This window comes from Mastigoproctus giganteus, chromosome 3 (genome assembly GCF_048544385.1).
Source record: "Mastigoproctus giganteus isolate SK-2022 chromosome 3, ASM4854438v1, whole genome shotgun sequence".
Taxonomy (NCBI): Eukaryota; Metazoa; Arthropoda; class Arachnida; order Uropygi; family Thelyphonidae; genus Mastigoproctus; species Mastigoproctus giganteus.
The window spans coordinates 176378373-176401442 of NC_143577.1; the positions used below are offsets into that span (position 1 = coordinate 176378373).

The window sequence follows — 23070 nt, forward strand, 5'->3', positions numbered from 1 at the left end:
CAAGAAGTATTACTCGCAGTTTCATTTAACCAGCTCCAACAACCAAAGAGTGGTCGTACGTCGATATTGGCACGACAAGGTCTCCCATTGTCGCTTGAGTGATAAATTCCAGTGTAGCTGTAGAAGAAGCAACCGCTACACTTAAGAGAACTGGGAATAAATCGCAGAAAATAGAAATTAGTGCACGTTTCTTCTCTATTATTATTTAAATTTTTAATATATCAAGATCCCCTTGATGGACTTATATCAAGTATTTTGCAAAGTAATGCAATTTTCATAACTTTCCTAATCCACTATAAGCAAAAGAATAAAATCAGAAATGCTGAAAGCGCCACAAATTCTGATACGTTAAAAATCACACGGTAATGGATAAGCAAACCAGCTTCACTTAGGTGCAATCCATCATCAAGACAACCTGTTCAAGACGGACCCTTGAGACTCTACTGTCCAAAGCAAAATTCGAGTAATATTTGTTTAGAAATTCCGTAGTGCTTTGGATACTTTTAACCCCCGTCATCTGTCTGGCAGTACTTTCCGGTTCATGGAACATAAGATGGAGTAGCAGATCTGGAAGAGAAGCATCCAGAGAAAGTACTATACAGAAACTTAAGATCAAGGGCAATTTACATGTTACGAATGATTCGAGCTTGAAGTAGGTGAACGAATTCGACTGAAACGAATTGTGTCTAGAAACATTATGGATGAATTTCATTAGATGATTCAGTTTGCTGTATCAAGGTTGTACTGTGAGAATTCCAAGGCGGATCAGCAAACTTCAATACTGGAAGTAAGTTGCTTTAAGCAGGTAAGATGATGATAGGTAAGTCAGGGATCCTCAATACTGGGAAATGAAGATCTTTGAGTCTGTGTGTCTATCGTTTGATATTGTTATCCATGATATCATTGATACAATATTAATTTTATGAAAACTTAGCCACCTTTTGAATCGGTGAAAGTAACTGGACATCTCTTTCTAGAGTTTACGCCAGGATCATTTAAAGCAACTCCATCTGCGAAAGAATAGATGGCAACCTGATTGTTTGCATCGATTTGAATGTTGATTAGTGAATAAAGTTTGACGCAGACATTAATAATTTGATAATAATTTTTTATAAAAAAGTCCAGTAGGTAATTGACAAAGATTGAGAACAAAAGAGGTCCTAGAGCTGATCCCTGTGGAATTCCTTTAGATAGAATGCACTCAATTGAGCTTTCCTGTCCTATGTTGGCGAAAACATAGGGCAGGAAATAACATGACGCCTCAATAACATTCACACCATCTCTAGGTATTTGCACATGAGCAGTACCTTGATATTTGCTCTACCGAAGATCCAGCTACGCTCTGGTTTGCTTCTCGTCCACAATTTTGTTAAAATAACGTTATCGAAACTCGCGAGGGCCGCCAACGACACCATTGCTGGTCTCATCACCGCACTTACACGGTCGATGCAAGAGACACAATTTAAGCCCCGAGGAGAACTGCGCAGAGTTAAACTTAGAACAGGAGTCGTGTCTATGCCCAAGAAGATCCGTTTCTTTGTGCACTTTTAATCAAATCGAAAAGTGGAGCGGACGAAAGCCGTCGTGAATCGCACGTGACGGAAGCCATTCGCCTGATCAGACGAGCTGTCGGAATGGGGAGAAAACGCCATCGTACGAATGGTACTCGCGAAGCTATTTAAAAAGTGACGACTTTCTTTGGCTCATCACTCAGCACGCGAAATGAAAGCGGACAAGTTGGTACCGGAGTCGAGTGGCGGTCGCCAGTTGTACATTAGCAGGGCGGCTAAGACGAAATTACTCATTTGCAGCTCCAATCGACAAACAGAACTCCTCGCGATTTTTATTTATAGTCTGCCACCAGGTATTACCGCGCGTTATTAAGATAGCACGCGCCTCCGAACTATCGCGTCGAGCTACAGATGCTGTTCATAAGTCGATCGGCATTCGACGAGCAATAAATAGTCTCCATGCGTGAAAGGAAAGCATCACAAATGATGAAATTCAGGGCCTCTTCCTGCGCCAGGTGATAAAGTTTGATTAGCTTCCCTCTATTTAGGTACACACTTCTTCGCTACTCCTTTCTGCGCCTCTTCAGAAACGTTTCCATCAAGTTAACTTTCCGACACACTCAGCCCCTCTCTCTCTCTCTCTCTCTGATATTAGCTTGCTTGCGGTATTTGTGTTTGTGCGACTGCCTATTTGTGTCTGGAGACACCGGATGGATTTCGTTGGTAAACAGTGGGGTTTCAAAAGACGCGCACAAATAGAAAACACAGAGGAGTTGATAAGGGAAGGGGGTTAGAGAAGAGAAACGTAAAACGGAAAGAGGCCAGGGAAAAGGGTGAAAAGAATGGTGAATGAAAGGCAGAATGGAAGTAAGACAAAGAAGGAGAAACAATCTCTCTAATCCTTCCACAAATTTATTCAAACTACCCACAACACCAAACGGAAGTTAAGTTAGTTTCAACAATCGATCACTCCCTCGCTGGAAGCAAATTTTCGCACATCTATCCTCCAGCTTAAATTTATTTCACCCTTACGTGTGGTATTTTTTCCCCGAGAAGTAAGAATACCATCAGCATTCTCTCTCTCTACCTTAAGCCTACATTATTAAATAAACAATCACAATTTACAACTTATCAATCCTTAAAAGACTCTTAAATCGAGCTGTAGCTAGGCGGGGGGAGGATAGAGTTCCCCCCTTCAGTTATTCTGGTTTTGACCAGTGAAAATGTAAACAAACTTAAAATATCGGGAAATTATACAACATTAAATTACCAGAATTTAATAATAATAATAATAAATATCTGGATTATCTTAAACGCTTTGTAAAAATATCATTAAAATAGCGCCTAAGTTGATTGACAAACACACAAAACGGATTACTAGACAGTCATAATCTAAAAATCTGAATATTTTAATTTTTTTTTTCTCGTTTTAAATTCAATTACCTGCAAACGCAGTCAGTGGTGAAATACTGTCTTTGTGAATTTATTAAAACCAAATTAAAGAATTCTACTGAGGTGCTGACATCAAAACTTGCACTCTTCTACGCTTTCCGTGTGTGGAATAAAATTTACATAAAAATGAAAATATCACAAAGTAATATAAAATTCAATTTTCACTCCTCTACTTCAGGTATAAAAGGTTATGGTTATTCTACCTCCTGCTGCCATCTAGTATCAATGAACTAAACTAGAAAACTGTCAATTGAGTATTCTGGTTATTTAATAACCACGTTTTTCCCAAATTTATTATCGTTTAAAATAATAATTATTATTTATTCATTTGTGTGTATTAAGCAATTTCAGAAGAATATTAATTATAATTTAATTAGAATTAATTAAGTTCGTAGAGGCAAAATTTGTCAGTAATCGTGCAGCTTGTTGTGGTGTTTTACGTTTTATAAATTTTCTGCACTGCGCGCCGCGCCATCTAGTGCTAGTTACGTGAATTAATAATGAGAGATCAGTTATATTGCCCTTCGATTCATCGCAGAAAGTTTTGTATTAGATAAGAATTAATATAATGCAATTATATAATTAATTTTAAAAAAACTCATTGCAAATTTCTTAATATAACACATCCTGGATGTGGTATATTAAGAAATAATTAAATATTAGAGATATATCAATAAATATCTAATATTTAATTATTTCTTAATATAATTAAATATAAATTTAAATCACGCTAATTTCCATATTCCATAAATCTGGATATCAATCTGTGATAGTGGTGGGGAGTCAAGGGCAGTAGGAGAAATAGTAGACAAGATCAACAAATATCGAAAAGGCAAATGTATTCTGTGATATTAACTTCAAGGTCCAAGTTCAGTAGACGGTTGTTTATTGGTAGAATTCGTAATCGTGTGTGTGTTTAGGCAACCCCAAGGCAGCTAGGAATATGAGGCGTCAGTAACTATGCATGTTCATCGATCGGTTTGCTTTTTTTTTCTTTTTATGATAACCCCAAACACGAAAGGTATTAGAACCTATAGCACTTAGTACTTTTGGAGGACTGAAAAGATGAAAGAAGATACTTGTTGACAATGGACTTGAGTTTCTGTAGACTGTAATTTTCAGGAAATAAATGTGAAGCAAGATTGTTCCAGAAAACGGCCATTGAAGGAATAAATGAGGAAAGAGAAAAATTGGTTCTGTTAGTTTGAAGTTGGACAGTAAATGGATGCTGACAAATTGTGGCACGTATTCGAACTGGTCTGGAAGAGAGAGGGGAAATTATAGATCCCAATTCAGAGGAATATGCCCTTGGAAGTATCTACAGAAAAAGGCACGCAGCAGAAACAAAACGTCAATGATACAGAGTGGAGAAACTTTGTAAGAGACGGGTCATTAATTAAACTGACTGTCCTGTTTTGAATGGAGTCCAGAAGCCTGAGAGACGGTTATTGGGGGCACTTGCCAAAATGAGGGAACAATATTCCATGGTGGAACGAATCAGATTTGTACAGAGTCAGTAGCTGTTTAGAAAAAAAGTAAAGCCGAGAGAGAAAAACCCAGTTTTTTAGATGCAGAGGATGCAATATTTGTCCTTATGCCAGAGAGATTAGAAGTCAGGGTAATCCCTAATAAAGATATGATTATGTCTAGAAATCTGAGTATCTTCGAAGCATAGGTGCGGAAGAATCCTTTTTTCGAGGTATAATTCAGGACTGAGTTTTAGAAGTATTGAAATCAACTAAGTTATCTTTGCTTCACTGGAGAATTAACCGTAGATCAGCATTTAAAGAATTGGTAGTGGATACTCGAGAAGTTTAAGCTGTTTGTGAAGGTCAAGGTTTCTTAAAGTGGAAGGTGAAATGCAATGTGCTATCATCAGCAAAACTACGGATAGTATTTCCAATCAATGGAAGAAGGTCATACAAGAGAAAACGAGTGGGAGAAAGAACTGAATCTTGGGGAACACCAACCTTAGTGGAAAAATTAGAAGACAGAGAGCCGTCTGCCATCGCCCGCAGTGGTGGCAGATCACTCTGTTTGCTCTTTCAGTGCCTGTTTTTTTCTGGACGAAAAAACCCAAGTTTCCCAGAGATAAAATAGTGCAACTCTTGACAAGATCGCTAACTCGGTCACAGTCAAAAATAGTCCAAAAATTCCTCCCGTCAGGGTGGAATTCGAACTCATATCTTTTCCACACAGGTGAAAAGGATTTGAATTTGAAAAGCTGCCACTCTACTATCAGTATGGAATGCTTACAGAGGCGCACAAACACCGAATGCAAATCTGTGATCAAGGAGAATTATGCAATTGTTCTTGAAAAATTAGCGAAATATGCAGTTTATTTTGAAAATTTTCCTGATTTATATTCTTTCCTTTTTATTGGGCTACTGGGTTATCTTCTTATTCCAATATATGCTCGGATCTAGAGGGTAACTGCCACGGTGCAAGAATTAGCAAAGCGAAAGAAGAACGGGGAACATCTGTTCGGATAATACGCTGCTCAACAAAATTAACAGAACATTAGAAAATGTGTTGTAACTTGTGCAGCTTGCGATGGGGTGGGGGAAAAAATGGTATGGTGGAGTACCATGGAATAACGAGGAAATCGGGAGACAGCTAGAAACTTCGGACAGCCATAACAGACATTTCTAGGGGTTGTATAAGAATTACCAAAAAGGTCACATTACAGAATTCGATACAAGACGTTCGAAAATATAGTCACATGATATCAGTACGGCGAATGATCCCGTCCAATGGCGAAACAGGTCCGACAGCGGTGAACCATGCCCGATATAAGGGTAGCTATAAGATTTTGTGGCAGCAAATCCCATTCGTCCTTGATGGGCTCGAATCCTTTCAATGACGTAATGAATATTTGAGGTTTTTTCACTCCACAGCTCAGTTAGTCAGTCTCAGACCTGTGTAGAAATGTTTCTTTCCCAGAAATTCTGGTTTTTCTTCCAGTACTTAGTACTTTTATGGACTTTTAGTAATTTATGGACCTAACACACATGGGCATATAAGTTAGTTCTTGAGCAGCCATAAGATTACTGTTTTTATACCAGGTGTTGAACACAAAAAGCTGCCAAAATCGACCTTGAAGAATTAGTTGGTGATTTTATGAACATAACGGCAAGGAAGACCAAGTTTTAAATAAGAACAAAATTCAGAAATTAACGTAATTATAACACTATAGATTGTTAAATTGCTTATTTTGATATACCAACTTTTCCCAAGTTTAGATTTGCTGAATAATTACTTAAAATGTACATTATAAATAATAATAAAAAATTACGAATAAGGCATTGACGCTTCATATTAATAAAAAATGTATGGGGCTTCCACTTCGGTGGTCTTTGTATAGTTGCCCAAAAATTCTAGCTGAACGCTGCTCCTCACTAAAATCGTTCTTTTAGTAATGAAACCTCAACTTTCCATTCCACTCTAAACTTCCATCCTGGTTTTCAACAAACGTGCTGAAGTTTTAAAGGGAAAGAATGGCGCGTGCTCATCTCAAATCTCCAGCTTCGTTCTATATTTATTTTAATTCTCGCAATATTTGCAAACAACTTATTAATAAATCCAAACTCAATTTGAGATATCAAAACTAGAAAATCTTTTGCCTGTCCAAAATATCAGTCCGGCTTTCAAGTCTCTTTCTAAAGCCGTTAGCCAGAACTTCCCTCCATCCGAACTTTTCCCTCATTTACATCTAAATGGCTCTATATCAACCTTCTGAAAGCAGCTGCTAACTCTATAAATCCTCCCTTCCATGGGATGTTTCTGTTGCAACTGACCTTTTCAGAAAACGTATAGTTTATCTAGAAAGAGAGGATCCCTTTGTTATCTCCAATGTGTAACAATAACAAATGAAACTGGACTCAATATTGATTCCTGCCATCGTGGTGCATTTATTTTACTATTTTCTTACCATACATTTCGCCTTCCTTCACACCGGGTAGGAAAGACGTGAGTTCGAGTCCCATCGATGACAGAGAGGAATTTTTATGGGTCTTTTTCACAACCTGGCTTGAGCTAGTCGGTCTCAGGCGTGGGTAGCATGGTTTTTCTCCCGGAAAATTTTTCGTCCAGCAAACAGAAAATCGACCTTAGAACATACGCTATTTACAGACTATATACACGACGAAATATGGCCTTAGTCGCTGATAAAACCCCACTACAACAAGTACTGATTCCTAGCTTTAATATCAAAGGGCTGCACTCATTTATTCCGGGTTTTTCGTCCAGCAAGCAAAAAATCGACCAAAGAACACACGCAATTTACAAAAAATACACACGGAGCATGGCCTTAGTGGCTGATGCTTCTAAAAAAGACCTCTACAACTACACCCATTTATTCACATTCTCACTGAGGTTGTTGCGCCTTCATGCATTATCCTTATTGTACTGGAGGACATTCCTTTTTTTCTCTTTCATTTCTTACTACAAATCGAAGACATCTGCTTGTTCTGCAGGGCACATTATGGCGATCTATGAAAGAGAGGTACAATTTTCTCTTCTTTTCGAAGTGCTGCATTTTCCAGAACTTGTTCATTCTACCACAGTCTTGGTTGCCTTCCCTCTATCTTTCTAGATACCCTATTAGCTGTTTTTGCAGTTCGTTTAAATATTTCTACGTTTCATCAACAGTTTTGTTTTTCACTTGATTCACTCCTTTCCTTTATTCATCTATCAATTCTTCTCTTATCCTCCGAACTCCCTAACTTGATCCTTAATATTTATTTGGGTTTTTGTTTTGGACTCCACGAGTCCTTGTTGAATAAGTCACTACATTTCTGCACCTACTTCCTGCTTGAAATCGATCTCGAATTTCTTTCTTAAATTATTGTTTTCAACTCAATCCCATCTTTTCTGCAGATTTTAATATTCTTCCTCGTTCTTCAAATCGACATCCATTACTCTATTTTTTAAATGCAGAATAACTCTCGCTTCTCCATTCCTTAAACTACATATTAAAGTTTAAATTAATTTAAAAACCTTGCGTGGCTTTTGCATTCAAAATATATAGGAAAAACAATTTTCAGTTGCTTGACTTAAGATATAAGAAATAAATCGGGAAAAAAAAAATCTAAAACTAAAAAATACGCCAATTTTACTTTTTATTTCTTTTTATTTTACTATTATCCGTTTTTTTATTTTTTAAAAATTTTACTAGTGCTTTAATTATTAATTTTTACCTATATTACATTAATAATGTAATTAATATCGAATTAATTAATAATTGAGTATTTATTTAATTGTTATTGAATTAATAATTAATGTACTTAATTTAATTGTTATTGAATTAATAATTAATCACGTTGATTATTAATTGATTTTACCACTTAAACTAAAGTAATGCATAAAAAATATAATTCTTTTTGGAATTTTTAATACTTGGTGATTTTGAATAATAGAAGAATTTCAAATGTTACTTCTTACAGTGTTGGAACTTTAAAACTTTTTTATAAATAAAAAAAATCTAGCAGAAATAAAATCTTGTACCGGAATTTCACTATTCTTAAATTTCAACTAATGATAGTTTAGTTCAGATACTGGCACATAGATGGCAGCACGGGCGATGTCACTCAATATACCTAGCAGCCAAAAAAAATATCAAACTATAGATACTAATGAAAAATTTAAGCGAAATCTTAATGATATCGTTTAAATTTTTCAATAAACTTTTGATTTTTCAAGAAACAGTTGATAGAATTTCATTAAGTGTGTATATATATATATATATATATATATATATATATATATATATATATCATCATCATTTGCCATCGTTCCGCTATTCCACGGGTCGAAGTATGAAACCTCGCCACCGTGCCTTGTCTGTGTACTTCTCTCCGTCGTTGATTTCACTCCAATTTCCTCCTCTTTTAATGACATCGGTCTTTATCATGTCTTACCATCTCATTCGTGGTCACCCCCTTGGTCTTTTGTCCCTTAATTGTAAATCAAACATTCTCTTGGCAAACGCCTCTCGTTCATCCTCTTGACGTGTCCAAACCATTTCAAACGAGATCTTTCAATCCTATTCTGGAGTTTCTTAACCTGAATCCTTAATCTCTTCCTAATCACATCATTCCTGATTTTGTTGCGTCTTGTCTTTCTGGCTTTGCTATTCACAAATCTCATTTCTGCCCCCTGAATTCTGCTTTCATCCTTTTTCCTCACAGTCCAAGTTTCAGATGCGTACGTCAGAATTGGTAGGTAATAGGCCTGATATATAGCCTTCTTACACTTCAGTCGTATGTTCCTGTTCAAGATCAGATCTCTTATCTGCCTATAGAAATTCCCGCCCGCTTGAATCCTTCTACTTATTTCTTCGTCTATCACTCCAGTCTTTGTAATGGTGTTTCTAGATATGTGAAGTTCTAAACCATTTTTAGCTCTTTCCCTTCCATTATAATGTAATCCGTCAAGCTCGCCACTCCTCTTTAGACCCATCTCCTGGCTGAAAACCAGTCCAAATTCATTGGCCATGCTAGCCCATATATCAACTTGCCGTTGCACTTGTTCCCTGCTCTCTCCCCATAAGAAGAGGTCATCTGTGAAGAGCATGACTTTCATCTGGTCCTGTCCAAGTTGTTCCACCACTCTACTTTGCACATCATTCATGATAGCTACGAACAGTAGTGGTCACAGGACGCCTCCTTGCCTCAAACCTGATGTTATTTTGAAGCTCCTCGTCAACCCCATCACTGTTCTTACTTTGCTCACTGTATTGGTGCACATATTCTCAATTCTCCACACAAAATGTTCCTCTGTCCCCAAGTTTTTCAAAACCTCCCACACTTTCTCTCTCTTTATGGCATCAAACGCTTTCTTTATATCCAAAAATGCCATCCATAATTCTTTGTGTTCATAACACTTTTCCATCAGTTGCCTGATGCAGAATATTAGATTCACCGTCGATCTGCCAAGCCCAATGCCACACTGTTCCTCGGCCATCCTATTTTCAACCGTTCTTCTTATCTTCCGGTCTAACACTCTCTCATACAGCTTACTCACATGCAATTATAGAAGCATCAGTGTGATGCTTCTATAATTGCAACACTTTTTCCTGTTTCCCTTCTTGAATAACGGGATGATCAAACCTTCTTTCCAGTCTTTCGGCACCTGTCTCTCATTTCTGATCTTACGGAACAGTCTGTATGTGCACGCTATCCCTGCCTCGCCTGTAGCCTTCAGCATCTATCCATTTATCTCATCCATACCAGCAGACTTACCTGTCTTGAGGTATTTCCATACCTGCACTACATCATTCCACGTCAAGTCTGTCTGCTCTCTCTCCGTATCTTCTCTTTTATCCCCTCTTCTACGATCAATCTGCCTTTGTCCCTTTTGCTGGCTGTCCTGCATGTTCAACAGATTTTCAAATTACTTCTTCCATGGTTCTCTTATCTCTTCATCCTTGATTATTAGGTTCTCATTCTCATCCATCAAATATTTGCTCTGTTCACCATCCCTTCTTCTATTCCTCACCGTACCATACAGCATCTTTTTATTACCGTCGATATCTTGTCGTAGAGTTTCACTCCATTCTTCCAACCAGTCTTCTCTCCTCATTAACTATCCACTTAGCCTCTCTCTCTTGACGGTTTCATATCTTTTTATTCTTATCATTTCTGTTTTGAAAGTAGGTCCTGAATGCATTATTCTTAACTTTCACAGTCTCTCTCGCCCTATCATTCCACCATGGGGTTTCTTTCCATCTCCTTCTATTGCTTGTCTTTCCACAAACCTGCTCTGTCAGTCCTACTACACAGTCTTTGGATGCATTCCATTCTGATTCCACGCTGTTCACCACTGTCTTAGGTACAACCTTCCTGAACTCTTCTCTGAATATCGCCCCTTTTACCTCTTCTTTCAACTTCCACACCCTTAGTTTTTTCTCTCTCTTGATATTTTGATCCTCTTCAATTTAGGAAATCTTAAAACTCCAACAACTAACCTATGATCACTACCCAAGGAGACACTAGGAATGACCTTGACGTCCACTAGTCTTCTGTGTCGCTCTTTATCCACGAGTATATAGTCAAGGAGGAATTCCTGTTGACCGTCCCAACCGTATCTTGTCACTTTGTGACTATTTTTCTTCTTGAACCAGGTGTTTCCTAGGTCCCAACCACGCGGACCCATAACGTATTCTAGTCCTTGTCTCTCCATTCCAGCTTCTCCATTTCTTCGCAACCGGTTTGCGGTGCGTAACATTGTACTATCTTCAATGTTTTGCTGTCGTTCATTTGCAGTTTAATTGACATGAGTCTGTCGCTGACATTATTCACCTCCAGTAGCCTTCCCTTAATCCTGTGGTCTATAATGATGACTACACCCTTCCTCGCTACATCATCCCCAGACCAATATAGGTAATAACCTCCTCGTAACTCTCTACACCCATTTCCTTTCCATTTTGATTCACTCAATCCAAGTATGCTTATTTTTCTGTCCTTTAAGATGTCCACACACACTCCTCAATTTTTCCTGACAATATCATAATATTGAGTGTGGCTAGTTTAATATTTGTTGATCTTGTTGGATGCAGATACCACCACGTCCGGGATAATTAGCTTTGAGGCTTCCTTTTCTATTGAAGGCAATAAATTTAAGCTGCGATCTGCCAAATCTGTCGCAGCCATATAGATGTGGTAGCTCTTATTTAATGGTGAATCCTGAGGGCCACCTAAGGATTGTCTCATCTACCCATATATATTGTCTGTAAATTGCGTGTGTTCGCCGGTAGATTTGCCTTTTTTACTAGAAGAAAAACTAGCGTTTTTTTTTTGGGGGGGGGGGGGAGAGATACTTCTGTCTTCTCCTGAGACCGACTAACTCAGCCAAAGTTAAATATGAACTTTTTAACTGGCAGTTTAGAAAGTCCATCAAAGTTTATTACGTCATTTACAGGATTCGAACCTGGAGCTTTTTTCCACACGTTTTTGGGCAGAACGATGACAGAAAAAGATAAAATCTAGACTGTAATGATTCTTTTCACTCTCGATTAGGGTGTTTTCCCCACCTCACCAAATGAAATCGTCGATGGAGTAGAGTGCTGCCATCTACTGAACGTTGGACTAAATATTCGTGTAATTACTGAATCACGCCGTCGTCATGATCTCGTGAGTTAATCCATGAAAGCAAAGCATATTTCTTTTTTTAACTCAATGTTAAGTTTTATAATTATTCTCTTTCACGAAACAGTTAACAGGATTTCATCAATTATCTATATTTATCCTCATGTGACAAATTTTATATCTGTTACTTAACTTTTGGCTTAACTGTAAAGCCTAGGCTCAATAATACGAGTATTTATCGTGGCAGCTTTAACAATTCTTCACGTGATTGTCTCTTTACTAATTAGCCATTATATTCCAGTGAATGGATATATATTTTTAGTTAAATAACTTTTAAATTTAATGGTTCTTCCTTAAGTCCTCATTTATTTGAAAGAAGGATAATTCAGCGTACTAGTTAAATAAACGGGGGTTATACATTTATGAAATGTAGACGGTTTAAAGCAATTTGAAATTATTTTGCTATTATGGATTATTACAATCACAAGACGCTTTAAGCACCGTTTTGTGTAGGGTTTGGTATAAAATATAATTGGTCCTTGAAGCTGTCACAGACCTTCTCCCAAGTATGTCATGCTGGGCTTTATACCTGGGAATCTACAACGCTGATGGAACTGATATTTAGTTGACACTCAAGTCAAGTGGATCGAATTTCAGCGAAGTCCGATCAGTCTATGACAGCCAAATCCTCGGCTTGCACTTTCACTGTGGTGTGACTGTTAGTAATCCTGGGTATAACCCCCACGTGCAAGTCCTGGATGTGACCACCGAGGTGTGAGCCATTGTAAGCAGGGATTGAGGAGTGGCGCTCACACCACAAGAAGGAATGGCTCTTCACTGTGTTACCAGGCAATACTAGGTGGTAGATGATGCTCATCAACCGGTGGAAACTCACGTTTAGTATTCAGAGTCAAGCTCTGGCAAACCCTGCCCCACCCATCATCTCTTCCATCTTAAGATATAAGAAAGAAATTGGCAAAAAAAAAAATATTTAATTTCTTCATGTAACATGTCCTCCTCACCTTTTCTTAGTACTGAACACATCATGAATTATCAAACTAATAGAAAAAACTTGTCTGCGAAAAGAGCTAAACCTCCCAAACACTTCCTCCTTCATTTCACAAATACACGTAGTTTCAGTGATGACCATTGCCACTTAAAACCCCACATTCTTTTTCTGACAGAATCCTTATTATCTGTTAATTCAACCACGGCTCATCTCAGTTGTCCTAATTATTCGTTGTATGATTCCTTTCTCCTCAAAGGTGGTACTTGTGCATATGTCCGCGATGATATTCCCTGTCAAGGATTTAGTAATTTAGAATCTCCTCTTTTTGATTTTTCTGTGGTTTAAAATCGCCCTTCCATAATCTGTCAAATTCATCTGTTGTCTCTACCGTTCTCCCAACTCCACTAATCACTTGGAGCTCTTTGATTTCCTCTCTTGACTTTCTCCAGTCCAACTTTCCTAACAGTGAGGTAATTTTCCTTGGTGATTTCAATGTTCAAAACTACAGCTGGCTTCTGTATTCTAATCACACGGATCCAAGTGGGGGAGATGCTGAGGGTTTTTCAATTACTAATGACCTTGCACAAATTGTTCATTTACTCCCCAATACCAGGCAATCCTAACCACACAGCCAACACGCTTGAACTTTTTCTCACAAACAACCCTTAAAAGCATACGGTCGAGGTGAGTGGTCCTCGAAGCACCTCGGATCACAACTTAGTGATGGTCTCTTCTCCAATGGAATCTTTCTCTCTTGAAATTTTTCTCCATTCGCGATCTCCTCGTGTTGTTTGGCATTACAAGAATGCAAAATGGGATGATCTGCGATATTTATATTATTTTTCCCTTGGTTGGATTACTGTTTCAAATTTATGATGTCATTGCTTGCTCAGATCGTGTCAGTGATATTATTCATGTAAGGATGATCCTTTATTTTATCTTTATCTGAACTTTGGTTTTCCAATAAATGTGCCAAGGCTGTTCAAAATAAGAATGTTGTATATCACAATTGGCTTGTATCCAAATCTCTATGTTCATTTTTCTACCCACACCAAAGCTCACAACAATTGTAAAGCAGTTGTTAATCAGTCCAAACTATATTTCGAACAGGCTAAGGATAGAAAACTTGCTTCTTGTCCAAATGGTAGTCGAGCATTTTGATCCCTTGCCAAAACTGTTGGCCGAAACTTCTGTCCATCTCTATTCCCACCTCTGTCAAAACCAAATGGTTCTATTGCCATTTCAGCCAAAGATAAGGCTGACCTTCTGGCATCCTATTTTTCTTGAAACTCGTATATAGATGATCTTGGTAAAACACCTCCCACCATTCCCAGTATACTCCATTCAATACTTCCTGTGGTCTTCTGTCAAAGAGATGTCAGAAGAATTTTAAACAGTCTTGACGCCAAGAAAGCGACAGGTCCTGACGGTATTTCTCCACTTGTTCTTAAAACCTGAACTTACACCTGTTCTGTGTCACCGTTTTTTACTTTCTTATCCCACAGGTGTTTTCCCTTCTGCTTGGAAATTTGCTCATATCCAGCCAGTTCCTAAAAAGGAAGACAAATCTCTCCCATCCAATTATCGTCCAATTGCAATTACTTCTATTCTTTCTAAATACAGTCGCTACGTTGTCGCGTGCCTGTAGGTCATACCTGTCAAGGATGTCGATGGGATAGCCACACCTCCCGAAGTCCACTTTGACCCTGGTGATCTCTGTGCGTCTTTCACCTGCAGAGCTAGAGTGTGTCCAGGCGCGAGTTAGCAAGGTTCGGGCAGTGGTGATCTAGGCAGGATCACATATCTCCATTATCCTGACTTCTAATCTCTCTCTCTGATATAAGCACATCACAAATACTGCTTCCTCTGAATCTAAAAAACGGAGTTTTCTCTTTTGCTCTCTGTTTGACTTTTCTTCCAAACAGCTACTCACTCTGCACAATTCGCAAATCCGTCCTGCCATGGAACATTGTCCTTACACCTGGGACTGTTGTTGTTTCTTGTTCTATAGCGCATTAGCATCTAAGGCCATAATGTGCCAAATCGATCATATGAGACAGTGCCCCCCCCAAATCTCTCTAATGCTTGCATATCCCGTTCAAAAGATGGCAGATAAGTTAATTACTCATCTCTAACTAAGTCTCTCCACTCTTGTCTCATAGACGTCCTGTTTCTGCTGCATGCCTTTTCTATAGATACTTCCACGGGCACTGTTCTTCTGAATTGGCTTCTGTAGTTCCCCTTTTCTCTTCCAAACCAGTCTAAACATGGCCACAACCAAACTGAAATTGTGCTATAACACAAACCATATGATTATGAAACGAATGAAATGGCAATTTAAAAAGACTAATGAAGTGGGCTAGCAGATGTGCATATATTATCATCGGGACTTCCGGTGATTCATGGTGATTAGCCACTGTATTACTACCAAAGAGGTAGCAAAATGAAGTCCTTGCAGATTAGAGTGGTGCAAATGTCTCTCTAATTTAAAGGTTGGTCCCCAGAGCGAGATGGGCAAATTATAGACCCGGGTTTTACACAGAGATAACTGAAATCCACGATTAAAATTGTGCAGCAGGATCATCCGTACAGAAATAAAATTATACAAGAGGATGGCCATTAAATTACGATACTGAGAGTACAATAATGGCAGTGGTAATAAAGATCATCCGATTCAGCACCAACACTTTCTTCATGTACTCAGCATTTACAAGTGCACCATTGGATCCAGTTTTCTACGAATGATGCACTCTGTTTCATTTGCTCTAACTACTTGGGATTCAGAACAAAGGATTTTACCTACTACATTTAATGAAGCAGAACTTCATTGGATGTAAACTATGTCCATGATCCGCAGATGATTTCTTCAGCTTCAGCACCGTTTCCTTAAAAGGAGAATTACATCTATTGGTTGTTATTTCTTTAAGTTAATTCCTTTACACGAACTGGAAGTCAGGTTTCGATATTTTTAGATTTTATTTTTCTAGCTGTCCTCCTTTGCTACCATCTGGCAGTGGCGATAAATAATTTAATGTTTCTTCAGTCCATTTATGCTTAGGCTTATCAATTTTTTTAGAGTTTGTGGCTGCAAGTTGATTACATAACGTTGAACTAAAAAACATTATGTGGTGCATTTTTCATGGACTCTTCACTGACCTTATTTTGAATTTAGACGTTCTGAACTTTTGTCCGGCATTCTGAACTTTTGCCTCCGCAATTCCGAAAGGAGTATGCATGCTGAGAAAAGTGTGGTCAAGAACAACAGTTTTTCTGTCAATGTCAAGAAGCATTTCTATCAGTTTTTTTGGGTTGCAAAGTCTGGAGATCAAACGTATGCTTAGCGGCAAGATTGAGGTTTAAGATTGTGGTTGTTCTTCGATTTTAGACGCATCCGCAAATCAGACTATATTGCTCTGTATATATTGTCTATAAATTGTTCCGTAGTCCATTTGCTGTTTTCCGGATGAAAAACCCGAATTTCCTGGAGTACAAACCATGTTGCCCTCTTCTGAGACCGACTAACTAAGCCATGTTGTGAAAAGGCCTATAAAAATTCCTCACGTCATTAATTTTAGGAATTTTATGGGCATTTTTCTCAGGTCTCTTCCATCTGGTCTGGGAAGGACGGTGATTATTCTATTTAAAAATAATTCTCGTGGTTTACAAGTGTTTCTTTTGATAAAATTTCAATTAATGTAGATGGCTAATCATGGATCGCTAATCACTTCTTAAAACACACATTAAAAGCCGAATTAGTTAAGCTATAAAAGCAACATTCTGATTGAAAGATCCCAAACAATATTAACGAACTTTTCTCTGGAGATAATTCAAAACTTGCCCATCAAACTGAAGCATTATGACAACTCACGTGCACGGCAGATGGCGCCACGTAAATTGTTAAAAATAATCCGGTCGTCAGTCGTAAAAGGCGACTGCTAACGACAAATATTCATTTCAAACATTTTTTGAAATGTTGCCACGTGATACGAATATAAAACCAACCCTGGCAATAAAATCGGACCAGAGCGTATGGAATAGCGTCTAATGGCAACTGCAGACATCACTGTGAAGCTTCGATGCCTCCCGAAAAAGGATACTTAGGACATGATTGATCGGATGGAAATGTTATCTATAGAATATTTTATACTGCCTTTTGATTTGCTATGCAGAAAAGTACACACACCCGGAACATTTCTGCAATGACCTGTATTATTATGACAGCGTGGGGCAATAATTCTGTTTTATTTCAATGCTGTGAGAGTGTTTGGAAACAGCAAATCAAAAATGCCCATTCGCAAGGGTCGCTTTTAGTTGATGAATATCCTCAACAAGATTGCGAGGAAATGATATTGCTTTTGTACCAGTTTCGCAGAATGAAGCTGGCTGTTATTAACTTCGTTCCGCGGTGGTAACGCTCCACGACCCAAGAATAAGCAAAACCATTATCCACCACACACAATTTCCCGATATTCTTCCATTGTGGCTGTAATTGCAATCATGGAGACTGTACTCAATAGTTCTTTAAATTGTCGCGTGGCTCGAGTTTCACACGTTCGGATATTGTAAAACGGAAGGGGAAATAGATATTAGTACAATGGCACACAGGGTTGGATTTCATAAACTTGATCACTTGTTAGAAAATGGTTTTAAACATTTTTAACGCGATTTACAGAAATCGATACTTTTCTGTTATTAAACAAAACAATTATAGCTAAGTTGGTAATCGTAGATTAAGGTGTATTACGAACTAGCAATAACTAGTAAGAAAGACAGCTGCATAAAAGTAAAATGAGCAACCCTTGAACAAAATTTGAATGAATAACACTTAATATTCATGGTAGAAAACATTACCAAAATATTATCTTCGTTGGCTGCAATTTGCCATTATCCAAAGAAAATGTCGAAACTGTAATCATCCATACTGTAACCATTCATCCAAATTAAATGCAATTTTATATAAGGAATGTACTGTTATTTAGCAACTTTTGTGAAGGAACAGGTTCATCTGGGATTGATACTCTGTTCTGATGATAAAGCATTACATACAGCGATCTAAATATTAAATTATTTATTAACAGAATCCAGAGGACCACTTGCTCACATGCGCAATTCATTCCTTACAAGATAAAAAGAATTACAGGATCCTTGTTGGATCAGACCATACAGGATTGTTAACAGACCTCATCCTGGCTTCTATAACCAAGACTGCTCTGTCCATAATTAACTTTTCTGTTGTATTACTTAAATAACATTTAATTTCGATGTTTTCAATCAGTTAAGAATATTCCATTAAGTGATCTTTTCCACCGATTGTTCTGGCTGGAAGGACAATCGGTGGGAAAAGCCTTGGAGAACACAAGACTGAAATCAAGTCTAACGAACAAACATAGACCATAAATGGTGCAATTTCCGCTAAACACATTTATTCGTGCTATCAACATTAAACAAATCATTTGCCATGTTAATGGTAAAGGCAATTTCAGACACTAAAGACTACTTTGCTTTTGTTATCCACGGGCAGGGTTCCACATATTAGTTATTATAATTAAGATTACAATTATTATCTGGAGACTATCAAGAATGACTTCTTCAATATCATTATAATTCACACAATCGTTGTGGAGGCTGTTGGCGAATAAAAGTTAAATTATTGCATTAATTGGTTAACTTGGAGTTTTCTTTAAGATTATTTTCTTAAAGTTGATTAAATATGGTAATCATGGAGAGAGAGACAGAGCTCTATAAGATCTCTCAGAAAGATAAAGCTGGCTGTTAAATTGTTAATGCTATTTAATGTAGATTTTAAGCGAACGAGTTACTGGAGAACTTTTGAGATGGAAAAACCGAAATGTGAGGCATTTTATTCTCTTCTAAGAAGCAGAAAAACAGGGAAAATATAATGTAAAGGTCTCAGTTTATATAGTCCAAAAATTTAGCAAAGTTTGGCTAGAAAAATGAGCCCCTTATCTAAATTGGGCAAGAGGTAAATAACTGATTGCTATAAGTCTTGTTCTCTGGTAGTAGTGGTGTTTTATGTGCGTTTATCTTCTCCATGTTTGGTTGAAGGGCTACTTCAACCAAAACAGACCGCTATCTGGCTCTAACAGCAAGACGGAGCTCTACAATGTTCTGTCCTCAGCTGCTGAAGGAAGCCAGTGTTTTGTGTTCCATTAACCCCAAACCACCACAGAACTCGTCGAAGTTGATGCTGGACATGTGACTTGAAGCTCTGACAAATGGGGGTAAGTACAGTTCTGTTCTTTGATGAGTCCCGTTTTAGCCTACAAACAGATTCTAGACGTTATTTACCGTATTCCTCTTTGTCTCCAGACGTTTATCTGGAGACAGAGAGGAATGCGATGCCATTCCTCGAACATCAAAGAAAGAGACACTTTAGGTGGAGGTGGTGTTATCGTGTGGGGCGGACTAACGATCAACGGCCGCACTCATGTTTTTGATAGGGTACCGTAAATGCGTTGAGGTACCGAGAACATCTCCTCGAACACTATGCGCGACTTTTTAGGGGTGCGGTTGGCCCAGGTTTTTTTTTTTTCATGCGCGACAACGCCACTGCACATAGAGTTCAAGTGTTGGAGGAATTCCTCCAACACTTGAACATCTTGAATATCTTCAGTTACCTTGAAACTGAAGATATCCAACGACTGCCGTGGCCAGCACGATCAACACACTTAAATCCGATTGAACATGTGTGGGATGCCCCTGGGCGTCGCATTTCATGCCGACTCCCAAGGGCACTGACAACCAACTCCTCGGTCACTTGGTGAGCCAAGGTCTGCGTTGGTGGAAGAATGGGATATATTAGACACCCATATGTCAGCGTATTATGATCCCTTCCAACGGCTAAGCAAGCCACGGGCTTGCTTAGCCGTTGGAAGGGATCATAATACGCCCTACTGATGTCGTTTGACCATCTTGTATCGACTTCTGATGTGACCTTGTTCTTTTACAGTCCCTATAAATGACCCTTATACCTGTCCTAAGTTTGTCGTTTTCTCCTCATTTCTTCGTTATTCTATGGAACACCACCATTCCAAATTTTATTTCGCTGCCTCGCAAGCTGCACGAGTTACACCACGTTTTCTATGTGTTCTGTTAATTTTGTTGAGCAGTGTAGCGCAGGTGCATTTAAACGTATCATCATACTCACTATTCCACCACAGTGTGGCCTTTTCTTGAAAAACTATAGCTAATTGTGAATTTAATGAAACATTTGAGTTTTGCTGAAAATCGTTGGATATCTATGGCTTAATTTGTAACTAAGTCCTGATTATCAGTTTATAAAGCTTTATGAATTTTATAAAATTTATTTTAGATTTTAATATAACAAAGATAATTTAATAAAATCTTAGTTTTAATTTTGAATACATCTAAGAATCGCATCCACCAGTGGTCATTGATAATTGAGGGGGAAAAAATGTCAGGTTGTGGTGGTCATCGCACAGCCATACCAGTTTCCAAATGCTCAAGTACAATATTTGCGTGCATATTATCTAAAGTGTATTTTTGTTGTTTCTAGCTGGCCGACCTGGAAAGGAAAGTAGTGGAAGCGGAAAAAAGAGCGGATGAAGCAGAGGAGAGGGTAAGTTGCAATTTTTCATTTGTTAATGATAACCAATCAAAGATTCTGTGAGGATTTCCTCAAGAAAACTGCTTATCTCAAAAAATGTAGTTGCTATTCAGGAAGATAAAGATGTATGGATTGAACTGAATAGAAAATTAGTAACTGTTGCTGAACAAATACATTTCATATGCTCTGCTTTTTTCATGGTCCAGCTTTTTCCTTGTTCCTTGAAGATCAATAAGAGAGACTTTTTTATTGTATCCTGCGAATAAGCAGCAAATGAAACACTGAAAATATCGAATATGGTTGGTTTATGGTGACTGGAGTGGCGAACTTTTTGATCACACGGGGTATGGTTCACTTTTTATTACTTTCTTTACTTGTCTACCATTCGCAGATGGCCTCTGTTGACTGGGAAGAGAGCGTGGAGAGGATGAATACATGTGAATTACAGGATAATTTTGAAGCCAAAGCCACGAATGCAAGTATACAATTATCATTATGAAAATACATCACGAGAAAGAACAAGGTGGAAGAATAAAGTGGGTTGTTGCTTGTTATGGAGTTTAGGCGCATCAGCGACTAAGGCCATATCGCGCCATATATAATATATCTGTAAATAGTATGTTTGCTATTTTCTGGATGAATAAGTCGATTTTTCGGGAGAAAAAACCATGCTACACTCACCTGAGACCAACAGACTCAACCACTTTGTGAAAGAGGCCCATAAAAATTCTTTACGTCATTGAAGGGATTCTAACTGAGGTCATTTCCATCCGGTATAGGGAGGACGGTGGTTTTACTAACTGTGCTACCAATAAGGGTAACGGGCTAGTTCAAAAGAACAAAAGTGTAGCATGGGACATGTAAATTCAAAGAAGGAAAGGAAAATTCAGATTGGATCCTTAAAAGCTCCTAACTGATGAAATGGATATTTCGCATCATCTTTAGAGACAAAATCCCTTTAACAAACAGCAAGGGAAATTAGCGATATAGAAATTGTGGAAGGTTTTTTACGGTTTTCTAGAGAAACTTTTATCCTGAGGGCAAGCAAGGACCCTGCAATAGACGAAATATGTCCCGTACGTTATTTTGAGGGGAGCGACGAGGGAGATCCAGTGTATCACCACTCCAGTCCATAAAGGTGTGTCTAAGAACCAAGTACCAGAACAAAATGTTTTTCATTAATATTTTATTGTGAACAGGATCGCAGAAGGCGAATACTGTATTTGATACAATAGGCTTCCTGGCATGCAAATTCCGAGTATCCAATGGTAATCGATCTACCACCTTGCGCGGTTGCGCATCATGCAAATTATTCATGCTAATAAAAATAAGACTTGCGAACACTTCATCACTTAATTCGCAATTTTTGGCTTGCTCAGTGAGACAACCATATTTCCAATATCCAACGACTGCCGTGGTCAGTACGATTATTCAGGATGGCAAGTCATCGTTGTTTAGATGATTCTTTGAGTGCAGGGCCGTTGGACAACTTGAAGCCGAGTAGTCGCAGGCGCATGTCACACGTTGGTTTATTTTGTCAAGCAGTGTCGTCTCGGCACTATGGAAGCAGTGTCAGCAGACAGGAATTATTACAAGAAGAGCTGTCCAAGGTCGCCCGAGGGTCAACCAGAACAGACCGCTATCTGTCTGTAACAGCAAGAGGGAACCCTGCGATGTCCTATCAACAACTGTTTCTTGAGGTTGCTACGAAAGGCTTTTAGGAGACTTTTTTGAGGTTCGGTTGGCCCAGATTTTCTTTTTCAAGATGTGCCTCAAGGGGCGGAGCCATATCTTGAAACTGAAAATATCCAACGACTGCCGTGGCCAGTACGATTACCAGACTTAAATCCAATAAGACACCCTTGGGTGTCTTATTGCACACCGGCAGCCAACTCCTCGGTCATTTGGTGGAAGGTATGCGCTGGTGGAAGAATGGGAATTTTTGCCGCAGAATCTTATAGACACCCTTATATCGAACATGGTTCGCCGCTCTCAGGCCTGTTTAGCCGTTGGAGGGGATCATACGCCATACTGATGTCAAGTGACCATATTTTGGAGAATCCTGTATGGAATTGTGTAATATGACCTTTTTGATAATTCTTATGCAACCCTTATACCTGTCCGAAGTTTCTCGCTGGCTCCTGATTTCGTCGTTATTCTTTGATACACCATCATACTCAATTTTGTCCCGCTTCATCGCAAGCTGCACGAGTTACACCATGTGTTCTACGTGTTTTGTTAATTTTGTGGAGCAGTGTAGTCTTCATAGTTGTTGGATTTTAAGCCCATCAGCGACTTAGGCCCTGTTTCACCTTATATATCTTAAATTGGGTGTGTTCAGTGCTAGCTTTGCTCATTTGCTGTACGAAAACTCGAGTAACTTTGCTAATAACTGCACTTTTGTGTGCTTAATTTTTTTAAAAT

General features: G+C 38.4%; 1 protein-coding gene across 2 annotated transcripts in view; it reads left to right on the forward strand.

Moving 5' to 3' along the window:
• The window catches only part of LOC150088430 (pleckstrin homology domain-containing family H member 1-like), a 227776-nt gene that overhangs the window by 53310 nt on the left and 151396 nt on the right, over positions 1-23070 (forward strand). For both annotated transcript variants that reach the window (XM_090369506.1, XM_090369507.1), the window contains exon 3: positions 20596-20658. In XM_090369506.1, the coding sequence (XP_090225632.1) occupies positions 20596-20658 (63 nt within the window). The remainder of the gene's footprint in view (positions 1-20595; positions 20659-23070) is intronic.